Source organism: Panthera tigris, chromosome A1 (assembly GCF_018350195.1).
Source record: "Panthera tigris isolate Pti1 chromosome A1, P.tigris_Pti1_mat1.1, whole genome shotgun sequence".
NCBI lineage: Eukaryota > Metazoa > Chordata > Mammalia > Carnivora > Felidae > Panthera > Panthera tigris.
In genome coordinates, this window is record NC_056660.1 from 105,111,163 (window position 1) to 105,130,488 (window position 19,326).

At 42.9% G+C, this 19,326-nt stretch overlaps 1 protein-coding gene across 2 annotated transcripts in view; it reads left to right on the forward strand.

Moving 5' to 3' along the window:
* Positions 1-9,864: 9,864 nt before the first annotated feature.
* The window catches only part of SLC12A2 (solute carrier family 12 member 2), a 109,756-nt gene continuing 100,294 nt past the window's right edge, over positions 9,865-19,326 (forward strand). For both annotated transcript variants that reach the window (XM_015540046.2, XM_042983170.1), the window contains exon 1: positions 9,865-10,684. In XM_015540046.2, coding sequence (XP_015395532.2) covers positions 9,953-10,684 — 732 coding nt within the window. In that variant the 5' untranslated portion in view covers positions 9,865-9,952. The remainder of the gene's footprint in view (positions 10,685-19,326) is intronic.

The following is a 19,326-nucleotide window of genomic DNA, read 5'->3' on the forward strand; positions in this document are numbered from 1 at the left end:
AATTATAATGCAACTGAAAAATGAAAGAGAATCAATTTAGTTTAAGGCTTATGCACGTGATATATAAACAGTTCTTAAAATCGATTAGTAAAACACATCAGTAAAATGGCAAAGAACGTTGTCTAAATACTGATTCTTGGTTGCAAGTCATAGGAACCAACCATGGTTAACATAAAGTGAATTATGTGTAAATTATGGGAAGTCTAAAAGGAAGGACCAGATTTAGAAAGGACAACAGAAGTAGTTTAGGAGGGTTTTGGCAGCATGAACTACTATGCAGTTTTCCCTGAATGCTGCCACTGGAATGAATGGGCAGGTCTCTGGAAGCAGGCAGAAATGGAAGATGGCATAGAGAAGGTTGGCTGGGAAGTGCTCTCAGGAGATACACCCTCAATCAAATGAGGAAGGCAGGACTGGGCAGAGGGAGAAGCAGATGCACAGTGAGGATGCAGCTGAAGCCTCAGCCAGTCCTACAGGGTGCTCATTAGAGTCCCAAATAGAATGGTGGCCTTAGTAATGTCCCTTTAGCTAGTCCAGCCTTGGACTTTGGACTGCTCCCAGGCAAGGCAGTTCTCTCCAGAGGGAGGCACTGAGGCATGAGCAGCTAATAGTCCTAGCAACTGGACTTATTTTCTGACTTTGCATCATTCAAAAGTCAAAACTCTTGGGAGAGCCAGATGGTACATTTGTTAATGTGCTCACAATTGGCTGGGGTAGGCAAGGTCCTTGAATATTATATCCTTCAAAACTGCACAGAGCAGTCATTCCTATACCCTGCAAAAAAAAAAAAAAATGTATTTATATGCTATTACCACAAAAATGCAGGATGGAAGCCAGACTTCCAGGATACATCAACAGTCTACTATATATACCAAGAGGCAATTCAGATATATGTATATAAGATTAATAAACTTTAACAAGTTCACCCTCACCAGCAATCAATGATCTGAAAATTAAACCATTTTTTGCTAATCAGATTGACAAAGATAAGAAGATTCTTCTCAGAATTTGTAAGGGTGGAGGGAAAGAGGCACTCAAGTAGAATGCTGATAGAAAAATACACTGATAAAAGCTTTGGAAAATCAATCTTGGATTGTATGCCAGAAGCTTTAAAAATACACATACCTTGCGATTTCACTTCTAGGAATTTATCCTAAGGAAATAATAATCAATTATGAAGAAAGACATATGCACAAAGCAATTCAGTATTGTTTGTTATATTCATAAAGGAAGGAAATAAACATTCAAAAAAAGGATAGATTCAGTAAATTATGATAAATTCAAATGAAGAAATATTATGAAGCCATTAGGAATAATACAGTTGCAAGATATTTATATATACAGAAAGATGTTCACGTAATTGGTAAGTTTTAAAAATTACAAAAGACATAAAAATTGTTTAAAACCAAAAGGTAAATGTTATATTAGGGTGATGCATTACAAGTATATTTCTTTTATATTTCCTATGACTTCTATATTAAACATATTACTTTTATAATTAGAAAAATGTCTAATTAATGGACCTCATAAATATGAAATTTTTAATTTACATTCCAAAATTTCATGTCTTTGGAAATTGGTAGAAATAGAAGTATACTTTCAGTTCAAATTTCTTAAAACACTGAAAACATTTTTTGACCAATCAAAAGAGTTGACATTTGGTGCCAGATCTGAAGTCTGACATGAAAGCCCAGTTTCAAGTAAAAACAATTACTTCAACTATAAAAATCTGTCTTTACCTTTACAATCATCAGTTGTTATTTTTTTAACTGGAATATTGAACCTAATAGTTTTGGCCTACATTTAAAGGAAGATTAAATTACTTGGAAAGGGCCCAGAGAAAAGTAATAAAAATAATTATGTACTCAAATATTGGGCTCTGTAATGACATGTAAGAGGAAATCATTTAGAAAATAAAACAAAAAGTAACCTTACATTTCATGGGTTACCATAACACCTGAAGAATAGGACAAGAGGCAAAAACTCTGAATTATTAGAAGAATTTAGTTTAGCCATTAGGAAGAATGTCCTGTTCTCAAATAATATATTTGAGTGTGTATTACATGTCTAATATTATGGCTGTAAGAACTTGGAATCGTTAAAATATGTTACTAAAGAAAAAAACGCTTTTTGGGGGGGGGGGGTCTGGCTGACTCAGTCAGTGGAGCATGTGACTCTTGATCTCAGGGTTGTCAGTTCAAGCCCCATGTTGGGTATAAAGATTACTTAAACATTTTTTTAAAAAAGTGTTTTCTGTGTGTGTGTGTGTGTGTGTGTGTGTGTGTGTGTGTGTGTCAATGGTAGAATAACTATTCTATTTTTCAAAGTAGGGGCTTGCTACATAATCCTTAAGATCCCTTCCATGACTGTTTTTAAGATTTTTAATAATTTATTTACTGTGAGTGGGGGAGGGGCAGAGAAAGGGGGGGGAGGGGGGGAGAGAGAGAGAGAGAGAGAGAGACTCACTCCACACCCAGGGCAGAACCTGATGTGGGGCTCAATCTCACACTGTGAGATTATGGCCTGAGCTAAAATCAAGAGTTGGACACTAAAGTGACTGAGCCATCCAAGCACCCGGAGTTCCCTTCCATGTTTATGGTCTTAGATTTCAGGCATCCTAAACAATTATAAAAACATATCTCAATTATTCTTACAGTTTTTTGAAAATGAAATGGATTAATCATTAATGAATATAATAGAAGATAAAAAATTAGACATTTTTCATTAAAAATGAAGGGAATATGGAATTTAGTTATGGGATACATTATAATATTTGACTCCATGGGGGGGGAAGCAATTAAACTAAATAACAAGGTTGTTTTTTTTTGTTTTTGTTTTTTTGAGAGACAGATGGGAAGAGAGGTGGAAGGAGGGACAGAGGGAGAGGGAGAAAAAGAATCTTAAGCAGGCTCCAGGCTCAGGATGGAGCCCCAGCTGGGGCTTGATTCTACGACCACAAGATCATGACCTGAACCAAAATCAAGAGTCAGACACTCAATAACTGAGCCACCCAGGCACCTCTAGGTGTGTATTTTTTAAAAAAATATTTATTTTTGGGAGAGAGCGAAAGAGAGAAAGAGCATGGGCACATGCACCGCAGGGGAGGGGCGGAGAGAGAGGGAGGCAGAGGATGTGAAACAGGCTCTGTGCAGCAAGCCTGACGTGGGGCTTGAACTCAAAAATCTCGAGACCTTGACCTGAGCTGAAGTTGGGCGCTCAACCGACTGAACCATCCAGGCTGCACCCCCCCTGCCCCTGCCCTGTGTGTATTTTTTAAGTGTTGGTGTGTAATGCTATTAAATTCTATTATTTTGAAAGTATAGTAAACACAGTGAATACAGACAAAACATCACTATAGCATACTTCAGTAATATATTTAGTATACAATGGTTTTAGTAACAAACAGTTTAAAAGGGCCCACCCAGTAGGAGGAAAAAATGGACTTAAGGTGAATACAGGATAAATCCTCAGCCTAGGGTGTTATTCCATCTTTCAAATAAGTGGCAGCAAAATGTTACTAACAAATGCTTTAAAACTATACAAGCTCTGGGGGCGCCTGGGTGGCTCAGTCGGTTAAGCGTTAAGAAGTTAAGCTTTAAGACTTCAGCTCATGTCAGGATCTCACAGCTCGTGATTTTGAACCCCGGGTTGGGCTCTGTGCTGACAGCTCAGAGCCTGGAGCGTGCTTCAGATTCTGTCTCCCTCTCTCTGCCCCTGCCACACTCAAGCTCTGTCTCTCTCTCTCTCCTTCAAAAATAAATAAACATTAAAAAAAAAAAAAAAAACTAAACTAAAAATCACTTAAATGCCTCCCAAAAACAAAATTTTAAAAATAAACAACACATCCATAAAAAAAGATACAATTTAAAAGTTTCAACTTACTACTGTTTCTTATTTTTGAATGAAATATTTAATGTTTGTATACAGTAGGGCTTACCATGTGTCTGGCACTGTTCTAAGCACGATACAGGTAGCAATTAATGTAATCCTCATAAGTCTAGGAGATGGCTACCATTATTATCCCTATTTACAAAGGAGAAATCTGAGGCACAGGGGTCACACTAGCCCAAGTCACACGACGAGGTGCGCTTGAAGCTAAGAGTCAAATCCAAATAGTTTGGCTAAGAGCATGCTTGTAACCACTACACTATTCTGTAAAAGTATTTCCTTCATATATTAGTATTTGGTAACAATTTTGAACTTCAAAGTTTGCAAATGTTCACCACCTGCAGAGTTTTAAGTATTAAAAGTAAATCAGTACAGAGAGAAAAATAACTTTTTCAATACAAAATTTGAGTGAAAGGGATTTCCTTGATTAGTTTTATGACAAATACAGGTATTCATAGGCGGAAATGGGGAATGAAAAAAAGATTTTGACCAGGTTTATTTTAAATGTGTTATGGGCTTATAGCTGGGATAAGATTTAAACTCAATAAAACCTTGAGCTCTCTTTTTAGAAAGATATACCTTACAAATATAAATTTTTAAATAAGAATGTGATTGGGACTTGAGTAAGAAAACAAAATTATGACATTTACAGCATAAACAAGCTTCTCTAGGGTAACTTTTTTTTCCCCATAATAGGATAATTACTTTATTTGTCAAGAGAAATACCACTGGCCTAATCTGTATGCAGAATGACAGCCAGTAAAAAAGAAAAAGCAATAACCGCGTAGAATGTGAGGACACACAATATATTCAAGTAAAACCCATTGTAAAAAAAAAAAAAGAAAAAAGGCTGATTTCAAAGGCTCCACATGTCTTTGTACCTCACATATTCTAAAGCTGCAGGTATGAAGAGTTGTAGGTCTAACATAATCTATGCCTCCTTTTAGGATTTTTTGCATTTGTTAACTGAGAGGCTTGGAATAATAACCTAAGTCTCTTCTCGTCCTAAAATTCTAAGTACATTCACTACACACTAGCAAATACATTGCACATACAATGCCACAGGCTAACTTTCTGACGAAAGGGGAAAATGAGCAAAACGATTGGAGTACTCCCTCATGGCACTTGTCTGTTCTGACGGTTAGTCTCTAAATTGACACATGGTAAATCTAATAAACAAATGTTGTATCCTGATAGTGTTTCTACAAGTTTCACATGCACAGTTTGATTATATTTCCTGGAACCCTTGCTCCCCACCATTACCCTCCCATTATGTTGGCTAATACGTGGTACTAAATTCAATCTATTACTACTTTTCATCTGTCTCCATCTCTTGGCCCAGTTTAATACAGCTAATCTTACTTTAAGAATGACTTCATCTGGTTTTCTTTTCAACTTTCAGGCCACTCCTCCTTTTTATCTAGTCTTTACATGTTGGAATTACACAAGGCTGGACTCTAGGCCTTCTTTTGAGCCCTATTATATCTATGTTGTTCAATATGGTAGCTACTAGTTCAGGGGGCTACTTAAGAAATTCAATAAAATTAAATTTTCAGTTCCTCAGTTGCACTAGGCATTTCAAGTGCTCAAGAGCCACAAGTGGCTCATGGTTACTATACTGGGCAGCAGTGATATAGAACATTTCTATCACTGCAGAAAGTTCTGTTGTACAGTGCTGCTCTACACCATCTCCCTAAGTGATCTTATTTGTGTCCATGGCGTCTACTTGCAGAAGATCCCCACATCTGTACGCTGTCATACAAACTTTTCCTATGAGCCCAAAACCCATGTAGCCAAATACTTTTCCATTTGGATGTTTCAAAAGTATCTCAGCCACAATATGCTCTAGACCAAATTTCTCATAGTCATCTCCAAACCTAGTTTTAGAATGTTCATTTCCTCACTCATGTCACCATCATCTAACCCCAGGTACATAGTCAGAAAATGCATACTTTATTATCTTTCATTCCTTAAACCCCCTTAAGTACCTCTCAAATTTTCACCTTCGTCATCTCCCGTGCATCCCACACAATCCAAACGAGCATAGCTTGATTAGTGAAGACATCTCTCCAAATTCAAATATGCATTTTGGCTGAGTGACCTCAGACAAATTACTTAACCTTTTTTTCCCTTAACCAAGTTTTCCATCTGTAAAATGGGGGCAATGCTAGGATTTTCTTCATAGTGTTGTTGTAAGAATTAAATAAGATTATGAATGCAGAGTGAAGCACAGAATCTAGGACAAGTTCTGTATAAACGTTAGCTAGTGGTACTGCTATCATTTTCTGCCTAGATTACTGAAATTGTATCCTTTCTTATTCTTGCCCCTCTCCACAATCTCCTGCCACAAAATCACTAGAGAGACTTTTAATAAATTTAAATCTGGTCATGTCCCCCTCTACCTCCCTGGAAACCCCTTAATGGTTGTATAGGGCTTTTAGAATAGAGTCATCTCTTACCACTCTTGTCTCTTAATCTCCATGCTTTAACCAAACTGGCCTCAAGCTCCTTAGGCCATGTTCAGTCCATGAGGGCTTTTGCCCACAATATTACTCTTTTTTGAACCCCTCCCCCCACTCCTGCAAGTTCTCACCCTTCAGACCTCAGCTGAAAAGTCACTTCCTCCCTCACTAAGTCTGGCCCCCGTATTTTGCATTCTCATTGTACTATGTTCCTCTCTGTCCTAGAACTTCTCAGCTTGCAATTACACATTTCTATGAGTGACTACTATTAATTGCTATACATGTATTTGTTTCCTCCAACGGATATCTCAGACTGAGCTCCCGATATGCCTCCTACCCAACCCTGCTCTATTCACCATCTCCTCCATCTCAGAAAATAGTAACGCGATTCTTTCAGTTGCTCAGGCCCAAAGGTGGATTCCCTTTCACCCTCCACATCTATCAAAAAATTCTATTGCTTCCCTAATTCAACCACTTCCCTCCCACCCCCATTTTCACTACTACCCATTATGGCCAAAGCCATACCATCACCTCTTGGATTGCTGAGTTGCCTCTTAACATCTCCTTGTTTCTTTCTTTGGCCCCACCACTTACCTTCTTGTATATTTACAAGGCAGTTAGGTTCATGTCTTAAATATATGTCAAATCATGTCATTCCTCAACTCAGACACTCCAATAACTTGCCATCTGCTAGGAACTAAAGTGACCTTCCCACCCAAATCCATATGTGAGAGCCCTAATTCAGCTAACTGTATTGGAGATAGTGCCTTTTGGAAATGATTAAAATTAAATGAGGTCATGAAGGTGGAGCACTGATTAGATGAAAATGGTCCCCTTATAGGAAGAGACACCAGAGTTCTCTATCCACCAAGTGAGGACACAGTGAAAAGACTGTAAGGTCTGTAAGCCAGGAAGAAAGCCCTTTCCAGAAGCTGCCCATACTGGCACCCTGATCCTAGACTTTCTAGCTGCCAGAACTGTAAGGAAATAAATTTCTGTTATTTAAGCAACCCAATCTAAGGTACTGTGTTATGCCAGTCGAAACCAATATACCATCTCACTCAAATTAAAAGCCAAAGTCCTTCCAAGAGCCAATGGGGGGGGGGGGTCCATTCTGGTCTATACCGCTTCCAACCCCTAAACTCTCCAACACAATTGCCTTTGATTCTTCCCATCCCTTCAAACAGCTTTTGCCACACGGGGCTGTATCTAATTCCATGAACATGTCAGGAATATTCTCACCTTTCGGTCTTTGCTTTTCTTCTCCCTAGAACAGTATTTCCCCAAATATACATATAACTCCATCATTCAAACGTCGCCTTCTCAGTGGGCCCTTCCATGACAAATTTTGCCACCTCCATCTCACACACATATCCCATTCTCCTTCCTCTGCACTCACTACTCGCTTGCTATACGTTTTATCTATTTGTCTTTATTGTCTCTCTCTCTCTCCCAAGGGAGACTACGATTTCCATGAGAAGCGACTGTCTGCTTTGCTCACTGTCACACCCTCAAAATACAGAGCACCGCATAGTAGGTGCTTACCATTTGTTCAGCTCAATGCATAAGGAATCCCAAGAGCTACCAAATTAGCATCCCTAACACAGATCTGCTACTAAGGCAGCAATGCCCTTGTAGAAACTGCACTGCTTTAAGGACTGCCTGATTTTTCTGGCCTCTTCTGGTTTTCTCCTACTATCGCTAAAGCTCAAGAAGGACTTTAAAAACTGTCGCTACAGGATTCAAAAGTGGTTCCTTCCTGTCTCCATTTTTTACAACAGAAATAATAAATGTAGAAGAAAAGTTGCAAAGGTCAGATAAGATCACGGGTATCACAATTTCCTGAAAACTCCCTGGTTGCCAACTTTCTTCACAGCATTTCCAAAGAACCCTGCAAGCTCCGCGGCTCTTTGGTCATGTTTTCAGGGTTCAGCAAAGGATGGTGTTTAACCCCAGAGATAAAATTTTAAATACGCAAGCATAAATAAAAGACAAGGGCTCGAAGAAACCATTCGTTGCTGTTAGCTGCTTTTACGTGGGGCTGGGGATAGAATTTAGGTTAAAAATAGATTCTGCTGCTAAGAAAGTTGCAAAATCACGATATTCCTCTACATTTCACAGAAGAGAAACCAGGCTTGCGGAGGAGAGGAGGAAAACAGGAATTCCTCACAACCTAAACCAAGCTCAAAGTTCCCGGTGAGCGCTCCACGGTTAGTCACTGCTCTACAGTTAGTTACTTTTGTGTATTCACTTCCGAGCTGAGCTTCCTTTTCTTTCTGGAAATGCCTCAAGTTAAGAATCGCCTCGAAACGATAACGTATCACCACTAAGCTCCCTTCTCACCTTCAAACATCACAGCTTTTAAAATAAAGGTGTCATCGAAGCGTGGACACACCCACTGCATCTCCACTGGAATGAGTTTCTGGTTATGCAAATCTAACGCGGCCAGGCGGGGAGTCGACCGCCTCAAAAGCTGCACAGAGGAAATCCTGCCTCCCCCTAAGGCTCAGGCCTGGGGTGAGGGCCGGCAGTAGCGGCGGGCCAGAGCAGCGAGCGGACCTCGCCTCGGGGCGCCCCTCGGCGGCCACTCCGGAAGCACCTGCGGGCCCGACGGGAAAGCCCCCGGCATCACCCACGGGAGCGGAGGGCGGCCGGCAGCTCTAGCACCGCCTCGGGTACCACACGCCTGAGGTGAAGCGGCCCTGCCGCATCTCGCGAGATCTCGCCGGCGCAGCCCAAGTACTGCGAGCTCAGAACTTAAAAAAAAAGAGAGAGACAGAGAGAGAGAGAAATCGAAGAGAGAGAGAGAGAGAGCGCTCCTGGAGCCGCTGCTGTGGTGGCAACTGCCGCGGAAGCATCAGCAATCGGCCTGCGCCGAAGCAGGACTCGGCAGCCCCTTCACCCGCCGGGCCGGACGCCGTCCGCAGGCTGCTCCGCCGAGGCCTGGGCTGCCGGCCCATTGACGTGCAGCCCCAGGGGCGGGGAGAGAGGGAGGCGGCCGGGGGCCCTCTCCTCTTCGCCGCAGAGGGGGCGGGGGAAGGAGGTGGAGGGGTGGGAGGAGGGCGACGGAAGAGGAGGTAGCGGCGCGGAGATCCCGGTGACGGCGGTGAGGCGGTGCGCCGCCGCGCCTGCTCCCTGAGCGCGCTGCCGGTGCTGCTCGCGCTGCCGAGGCCCGGCGCGGACTGGACGGAGGCGTTCCTCGCGCAGGCAGCTCTCGCGTGGGGTCTCGCCGAAACCCGGGAGGGCCGGGACGCCGAGGGAGCGTCTGCCGCGCGACGCTGCGGGACCGCGGGTGGGCGGGCTGAGGGGCGGAGGAGCAGCCGACCCCGCCTCCCGCGTGCTGCAGCCGGAGCCGCCACCGCTGCGGCCCCGCCGAGGCTTTAAACAGCGGGGCCCGCCCCGCGCCCACTGCACTCGCGCGCCGACTCGGCTGCCGGCGGCGTTTGTGCCGGTCCGGGCTAGCGGCGGCGACTGGCGGGTGGAGGGGCGAGCAATTCCGTCACCTGGCGTCGTGGCCGCAGGCACCGCCGGCGGGGGGCGCGGAGGGCTTGCAGCCCGCGACGTCCGCCAGGCTCTCCGAGTCTGCCGGGGGTCGGGCGGCGATGGAACCGGGGCCCACGGCGCCCTCCTCCGGCGCCCCGAGGCTTCCCGGGGTCGGTGAGACGCCGCCAGCTGCCGCGCTGGCCGCCGCCGCGGTGGACCTGCCTGGCACGGCCGTGCCCTCAGCGTCCGAGGATGCTGCGGCCGCGAGCCGGGGCGGCGGCGGGGTCCGCGGGGAGGGCGCCGCGGCGGCTGGGGACGGACTGGGCAGACCCCTGGGGCCCACCCCGAGTCAGAGCCGCTTCCAGGTGGACCTGGTTTCCGAGAACGCCGGGCGGGCTGCGGCGGCCGCGGCGGCTGGTGCCGGGGCTGGGGGCAAGGAGACCCCAGCGGACGGGAAAGCTAGCGGCGAAAGCGCACCAGGCAAAGGCAGCGAGGAAGCCAAGGGCCGCTTCCGCGTAAACTTCGTGGACCCGGCTGCCTCCTCATCCGCCGACGAGAGCCTGTCGGATGCGGCGGGGGTCGGAGGCGAAGGGCCCAACGTGAGCTTCCAGAACGGCGGGGACACGGTGCTGAGCGAGGGCAGTAGCTTGCACTCGGGCGGCGGCGGCGGCAGTGGGCACCACCAGCACTACTACTATGACACCCACACCAACACTTACTACCTGCGCACCTTCGGCCACAACACCATGGACGCCGTGCCCAGGATCGATCACTACCGGCACACCGCGGCGCAGCTGGGCGAGAAGCTACTCCGGCCCAGCTTGGCTGAGCTCCATGATGAGCTTGAAAAGGTGAGCTCTCCCGGCCCCTCTCCCTGCATCCCTCTCACCAGTCCTCCCTCTTTCCCCAGCCACTGGTCCTCCTTGACCGGGGGGATGTGGCCGCCGGCTGGCCACGGGTGAGGTGGCGGGAATGGACGTGCACGACTCCGTTGGCTTCTCAGCAGTCAGCTGTCAAGGGTGGAATTGCAGAGGAATGTAACTTAATCTCATAAAAGTTTGCAGCGGGTTAAGCTAGTTAGGTAATGGAAGAGAGGCTGCATGTAACAACCTTCACCATCCACTTGTGTGTCTCCTGTATACTTTTTCTCACCCACGCTTTAACAGTCACCATCCCTCTGAATGACAGTCGTGCTTGTGGGCTCCTTAAAGGGAATGTGCGGGGAGGTTTAGGTGAGGATGTATCTGGGGAGAGAGGGGAGAGCACCTACCATCTGCGCCCTTTTTAAAGGTTGTATTGTATGGCTTATGTACACCCACTAGGGGTCTCGAGAGTGGGAACGCTAGTGTTTGAAGGGAGAATCTTAACCGGATGTGTTTATTATAGTCTATGAATTATTAAAGCTGAAACCTGCTATCTTGACTCTGCAAAGGATTATACAGATATTGAGATATGCTGTTCCTGATAATGGCATAAATCTGTTTTTTATTACGTAAATTTTTGGAGAGGACTATATAAAAAGATTACCGGGGGTCGGGGGAACGCAAAGTCCAAAATAGGGGGAGGGCAGAGAAAGAAACTGAGAAAGAGAAACAAGAGAATTGGTTTTTTTCTATGAAGGATGTCCATAACTTCTGGGGTCCTGCGTAACTGGTTACACTTAGTGAACAGAAAACCATCCCTATAAGGTCGATTGATGTCTGCAATTCTGTTTTTTATGGCCACATATGATTTTTATTTCTTCAGGGCCCAATATTATTATTTTGAGATAACCTCAACTCTTTGAGATTTGATTAATATTTAACTTTTATGAGTTCGGATTACTTGATTTCCGCTTTAACAAGTATATGATGATTACATCGATGAGATATTGTGAATGCAAATGTGGAAAAGTTTAAAGACAGAAAGTATGTAATTTCTTTTGGATGTGATTATTTGATCTCATACAGTCATTTCATACAAGACTATACTTGTCTTAGTGTTTGATAATGTAACATTCATACAGTTTGAAATAATTATAGAGGTCCCAATCCTTAGCGCTTAGTGACTCTTTAAACGCCTGACATCATTTAGCTTTTGATAATACTACTCCTGTTATTCCATTCTGGTATTTTATCATATCAGAAGAAAAATGATTTTTAAAACACTTACACTTCTATACTTTCTTTCAAATTTATTATTTTTACCCTTTCAAAACTATACATCTTTGTAAAGTAGATATGTAGGTGGTAATTTCTCTTTTATTACAGCATTTTTATTATTTAAAAAATCATAAAGCTGTATTTCAGATAACACCAAAGCTGAGTAGTTTAGTAGTAAAGCAGTCTAAATTTACCCATAAGTGTTAAAAAGGGTTTTTAAATGGAAGTATGTTATAGACCTTGGACTTGTAAGCATCCTATAAAATTGTCTGAATAGCAAAGCACTTCGAGTTCTCCAAAACTTGAGGGTTTGTGTTTGGGAGCTTTTGATCAGTTTACAGTGTCTTAAAAAGAACACCTGTATTGTTAGCTGTGTAGTTGAAGAAACCACTCAACCTTTTCAGCCTCCTCTCCTGCTTATTTTGAAGATTTCATTTTGAAGATTAGAAAGAAATGAACATCAAGGCCCGTGTTCAGTGCCTGGAAAATAATGGCTAGTATAGTTATTATTTGATACATGTTGGTCCTTCAGAAAGTACATAAACTCTAGGATTCTCTTAATTTCTACTTTATTAGATGAATATAGCATATAAAATGTTATGTTCATAGTTCATTTATGCAACAGGTGGTATAATGAGTTGTTTATAGTTTTTGTTTGTTTTTGTTTTTACCTTCTGCCCCTTGGTTCCTTTATGGTCAGTGAAAAAGGTATGTTAGGTTAACTAAGCATAGAATCTCCTATGGAAGATAATTTTGTTTAGAATTTAGCAAATGGACTGAAGAAACATGTCACGTTAAGGAATACAGATGTGGATATAGAGATATACCACTGTTGAAGGAGGGCAGGAAAGGGGTTATAACATAGTTTGACTAGATCCCAAAAGGTTGTTTATCACCCAGTCTAGATTTATTTTTACCTGCATAAAATCTCTTCTAAACTTCTAGCCCTCAGTGAATCATAATATTTAGAATTCTGTAACATTGAATTCTAGCGCTTGATCAGTGTCCTGTAGGCTGCTTTGGTCACTGAGTGCTTAAGAACCTACCTTAACTGGATCTAACTCTGTGCCATGTTCTATAGCAGGACAAAAGAAGTAAAAGACAAGAACTCTAGATCCTTATTAGGAGAAAGAACTATATTCTCAGTCTTCTACTTGAATTCCTTTCTTTGCCCACCACTGTGACTTAAACGTTTTTTCCCTAAAAATCCTAATGAAGTGAAATAAATATTCATGCTGCATCTTGCTGTCTTATGCAGCCATTGTAGAGCCAGGACTCATGAGTTTTTCCATTTATCAAATATTTATTGGAGACAGGAGTTTGTTAGGTATTGGCCACCTGGCTATTGGTACTGTGGGTTGATGCAGTGGTTAGGAAAACAAATATTGTGCCTAGATATACCGTAACCAAATAGTTGCACAAATAACATAGTTTTACCAACTTTATTTGCAGTGCTATGTAAGAAAGATGTAGGGTCTAGTAAGGATATAATGGGACCTGATCATATTGGAGTTGGGAAGCCTTTTTTTCAAGAAATGTGACATCGAGCTAAAACCTAGAGGGCAAGTTAATGATAGGGCAGAACAGCATTCCAGGCCTAGGGAACAGTATATATGAATATAGTGAGGGGAAGAGAGTGGTGTGTCCAAAGAACTATCAAGAGGCCAGTAGAAGATTTTATTATAGATACAGTGGCAGGTTCTTGAAGGATTTTTCGTGAGGTAGCAACATGATCTGTTTGGTTTGAGCATCTCTGGCTGCTGGATAAAGAATGGATTGGCAGGGGCAACAGTGGAAGCAGGGAGACCCAAGCTATTACTGAGTTACAGATAATAACAGTTGGTGGCAGAATGAGTTGCATGCAGGTGGATTGGATATGGGAGTGAAAGAGAAGCGGATTCCCCAGTTTTGGACTTGAGCAACTGTGTAGATGGTGCCACCATTGCCTGAGGTGGCCAACCCAGGGGAAGGACTAGATATGAGAGGGGAAAGAGAGAATTGTGTTTTGAGTAGTATCTTGAGCTGGTAAGATAATTAGCCGAAGAGTCATATTGAGGGAGGGGGGCTGAATACATGTTATATCTACATAAACTTTATGTATATGTATGTATATACACATATGTACATACACACGCAGGTATGTGTACATGTATATGTATATACATGTGTATATACGTGTGCGTATACAACAAAAATATATATGTGTGTCTATATACAGAGAGAGAGAGAGAGAACACGCACGCGCTGAAGTCATGGACTTGAAATGACTTCAGTAGAGTGGGAGGATAACAGAAAAGAATTCGAGTCGGGGAGGGGCGCCTGGGTGGCTCAGTCCGTTAAGTGTCCAACTTTGGCTTAAGTCGTGATCTGACGGTTTGTGGATTCGAGCTGCACATCCGGCTCTGCTGTCAGCATGGAGCCTGCTTGGGGTACTCTGTCTCCCTCTTCTGCCCCTCTCCCGTGCAGGTGCATGTGCGCAGTTTCTCTCTTTCTCTCTCAAAAATAAATAAACATTAAAAAAAAAAAAAAAAAAAAAAGGAAATAGGGTCCGGGTCCAGGGTTGGGAATAGGGAATGTGTAAGTCTGTTAGAAGTTGAGGAGACGAGAGCAAGGGGAAGTGAGAAGGAGCTGCTAGGCTGGTGAGAAATAGCCAGGATAGCAATGTCAGGGAAGCTGAGAGAAGAGTTTTAAAGATGCCAGAAACTCTTCAGTGCTGATGCCAGGAATTGATTTTTTTTTTAATGTTTTTCAAAAAATGAATCCAAAGTAGTGATTCTTGCCCCTACAAGAAGAAATTTAAAAGTGAAAGGCAAACAAATAAGCATTTGATGGGCAGCTTCACTTACAGATGGACAACATGATGATCAAATGTAGAAAAGTTGGGTGGTAGACAATCCATAATAGCTTCTACTGGATTTAAAGCATTATTAAAAGAGTTCTAAAGGTAGAATTACCTTTGCACAGTAGTTCTTAGTCAAAGCTTGAGAGCCTTTGGTGGTTGGATGTCAAGACTTTGCATATGGCCTCTCTGTTACAGCCTTTTCCCTAATAAGAAGAGGAGGAACTACATTTAGTGTCTTTTATGTCTCCCTGAGCTTACTCATTTTTCCTACATTGCATCAGAAGCAGTTCTTACACATGTTATTCATGATAAAATGGGTTCACAGAAGCTGAAGAAATTACTTACTGCTACTCATAGAAAGTGATACAACTGGAAATCACTCCCAGGGATTTCTCACTCTAATGCTTAGAAATAGTAAGTAGCTCTTCTCTCTTACTATGATCTCTTCTGCCTTCCTGTTCCCCAGACGTGCTGTGAGATGACAGGGATGTTGAGGGGGACATGTTGGAGATTACCAACATTATCCCTCTGCCCTGACTTCCTTAAAGTGGAATGATTATATAACTGAGAGATATGAGGAGGAATGCTTGTGAAAATGTGATTATTGATGAACATGACTGTCGCTTTCATAGGATATGGGCCTGTGTCTCATTTATCTCCATACAGAGAATAGGTACTTAATAAACATTTGTTCATTGAATGTGTCAGGGTAGGTAGTTCTTCCTTCTTAACAAGGAATTTACGTAGAACATCATACAGTATGTTATCTCCACGTACTCGTGTAGCTGCTTCTCTGAGTGGGTTGCATTGATTCTTGGACAAGAAATTCCACACACTACTAACTACTTCAAGTACATAGCTTGCGTCCTTGAAGGTTCCTGAAGGAACAAGAATGGGTCACATCCTGGGAAGGGAGGGCGGGTAGGAGAGTGCCAGGACTGAATAAAGGTGGGAACCTGATAAGAAATATTTGCACATGGCAAAGTCAAACTTGAGAGATTTTACACTTTTGCCAGGGGCTCTACCCTGCTTAACCCAAGCCACCTGAAGCGAAAGCTGGTTTTTCCATAATACTGTACATAGTCCCCCAGGTAGTCTACCCTGCCTGGGTAGAAGGAAAGATAAACTTTGGGATTTAAAGTGTGGTAGAACTGTACATTGCTATCATAACTGATGTCTTTCCGATCCCATGAGACTGGACTAGTGTGTCTTGTTTTTTTGTTTTTTTTTTTTTTTTTTTTAATGTATATTTTATTTTTTGAGAGAGAGAGGACAAACAGGGGAGGGGCAGAGACAGAGAGGGAGACACAGAATCCAAAGAAGGCTCCAGACTCTGAGATTCAGCACAGAGCCTGATGCAGGGGTCGAACCCACAATCATGAGATCATGACCTGAGCCGAAGTCAGATGCTTAACTGACTAAGCTACCCATGCACCCCTCTTGGTTCTTTGGTGTTGAGTGTGTTTGTTTCAAATAATTTTTTTTTAATTTATTTAATTTGAGAGATAGCACAAGTGGGGGAGGGGGAGAGGCAGAGAGAGAGAGCGAGCGAGAATCCCAAACATGAGGATTGTAAGAATTTGCCAGGGCAGAACCCAACACAGGGCTTGAACTCAGGAAATCAAGAGTTGGACACTTAACCAACTGAACTGCCCAGGTGCCCTTTAAATAAATTTTAATTCCATGTTTCATATATGTGTTTGGAAAGTTTCCAGTACTAATCCTATTGATACCTTGCTGAAGTGAAATGAATATGGATTTAGTTGTTCAACAAATCCTTACTGAGCACCAGCAGCAACAGCACTGTTTTAAGTGCTGGAGATACAGCCATGAACAGAGACAAGTCATGGAGCTTTCATTCTAGTGTTAGGAGAAAATAAGCAAGTGGGTCAGATGTAATTACTGTGCAGAAAATTAAAGGTGGTGATGGCTGGGGTGATGCTGTATAAGAGTGGTCAGAAAGGGCTTCTCTGAGGCACGAACAGACTCTAGATGAGGGATCACCCCTTGCAGATACTTGGGGTAGAAGAGCAATCTAGGAAGATGAATGAACAGCACCATGACCCTGAGGTGGAAGTGTGTCGGGGGTGATTGAGATACGAGAAGGCAGCAGTACTGGAGGAAAAAGAGGGAGAGAGAGGAGAGGAGGTCAGAGCAGTTGTGAGGAGCAAGCCTAAAGTAATGGTGTTTGAGGTGATGACAGGTATTAAGGTGCTAGGTATATTTAAAAGATAGAATTGTTGGGATTTGCTGATTGTTTGCATGACGGGTGCATGGAAAGATTAATGCTAGGGTTTGTTCCCTGTTTGGAATGGAGTTGATACTTGAGATGAGGAAGATTGTGGAAAGAGCAGGTTTGGGAGGTGGATTCAAGAGTTGGTTTCATTGTGCAAATTAGTTCTACCATGGGGCAGGCACTAACAAAATGACAGCCTCTAGTTTGTGAAATAATAGTACTTAAAAATGGGTTTTAATTTGTAGCTTAAAAATGTGCTTTTATACTTCAAATTTTAGGTCAAGCCATGAATCAGTAGTTGTTCAGAAAGAGTATACAGCAGAGTACAAAGGAGTGGGCAACAAAGGAGTGAGGGATGGACAACAATGAAAACAACTTAAAATAATTGAAGTTAAAAACATATTAATGTTTTCTTATTTAAAATATGAAAACTGTCATCTGCCACTGACTCCTTTATCCTGTGATTTTTTTACTAGAATCTGTATCAGTGCTGTCTAAAAGCTGTTACGAAAAACTGGGTACTGATAGAGAACTTGGGGATTTCTAATTAGAAGGTGGGAAAAATCTAAAAAGCAAAAACAGCTTAGTGGAATGTTGTCTCTGCAGAAGCTAATTATGACAGGTGATTTGTAGTGCCCTTGGGCTCTGAAATTTCCTTGCTTTAAATTTTCACTATGCTGTTTTTCAACATTGACTAATGAGACATTCATCTAGGTTGAGAATCATAGAAACATCTGAGATGGTTCTTTGTTTTGGTGTCACTTAGTTCCTTCAACAGTGTGGTTTCTAACAGAGTTAACTGTATAAGTCATTTTGGGGCTTTGTGGAGGGTAGGTGACTTTGTAAGGTAGGCTTGATTTTTCCAGTGGAGATTTAAAGGACCTGTGAGGGGGCGCCTGGGTGGCTCAGTCGGTTAAGCGTCCGACTTCAGCTCAGGTCACCATCTCGCGGTCCGTGAGTTCGAGCCCCGCGTCGGGCTCTGGGCCGATGGCTCAGAGCCTGGAGCCTGCTTCCGATCCTGTGTCTCCCTCTCTCTCTGCCCCTCCCCCGTTCATGCTCTGTCTCTCTCTGTCTCAAAAATAAATAAACATTAAAAAAAATTTTTTTTTAAAGGACCTGTGAGGACCCTGACCACCTGCTGTGCTATGGCTTCTGTGCTATCATTTTATTTAAATAGTTCTTGTTAAAGTGACCGGTGACCTCCATCCTATTACCATGTCCAGAAAACCTTCTCCCCTCACCCCCACCTCCTCAGCACTCAACCTTCCAGCAGAATTTGATTTTCTCTTGAGGTCTTCTTTGCCCTTCTTGGACTTTGTAACACCACTTTGCCTTTTAACTTTTCTCCCTTTCTGGCTCTTTGAGCACAGGGTCTTAGGCAGTCTCCATCATGTCCAAATTGGCCTTCCTCAAGGCTTGATTCTGCCTTTTCTTCTTCCTCTGTTTTCCTTTTTCTTTCCCTATGCTGTATAATCTGTAGGCTAACGAATCCCCAAATTTTGTGTCCTACCCACATCTCTTTAGTGCGTTCAGGACATCCAGTGACTATGGGATATTTTTGCTTCTTATCTGAAGGACACCCTGTACTCACACACTTAGGATTTTCTCCCTCCCATTCCAAAAGCAAAACGACCCAGGCATCTTCCAGTATGCCCTGTGTCTCCATGGATGGTACCACTATTCATTGTGTTACACAGGTGAGAAGTATATGAGTGAGTCATCCTTGATACTTTTTTTCATCCTCCCTCATCAAGTTTATCACCAAGTGCTTTCTATCCCCTTTATTTCCTAAATATTCTTTTCATCTTCACTATTCCCATCCTAAACCAAACTGTAGCATGTCCCTCTGTAACCTAATAACTGGATTTCCCCTATTCACTGTGCACTCCCAACACTGTTGTACCTAGAGTAGTTTTAAAACAAAAAGGATATGTTATCCCTTGGCTTAAAACTAGCACCTCATTGTCCATGTCTGGCTTACCTGTTCCTCACTGTTTCAGTTACTCAGTGGCACAGTATTTCCTTTGGCCGTAGGGCCTTTGTACATAATATTGTCCAAGATCTCTTCTTCCCTTCTCCTCCATACATGCATTGTTAACTTTTCAGTTTTAAGATTTCACTCCCATCCTGTTTCCTCAGAGAGGAAGCTTTTATCCTCTAGCTGGGACAAAACACTTCTTCCCTGAGAGCATTTATATCATGTAATAATAGTATATTTATTAATGTGGTTATTTGAATTGGCATGAGTTGACTTCAGGCTCCCTGAGAAGCAAA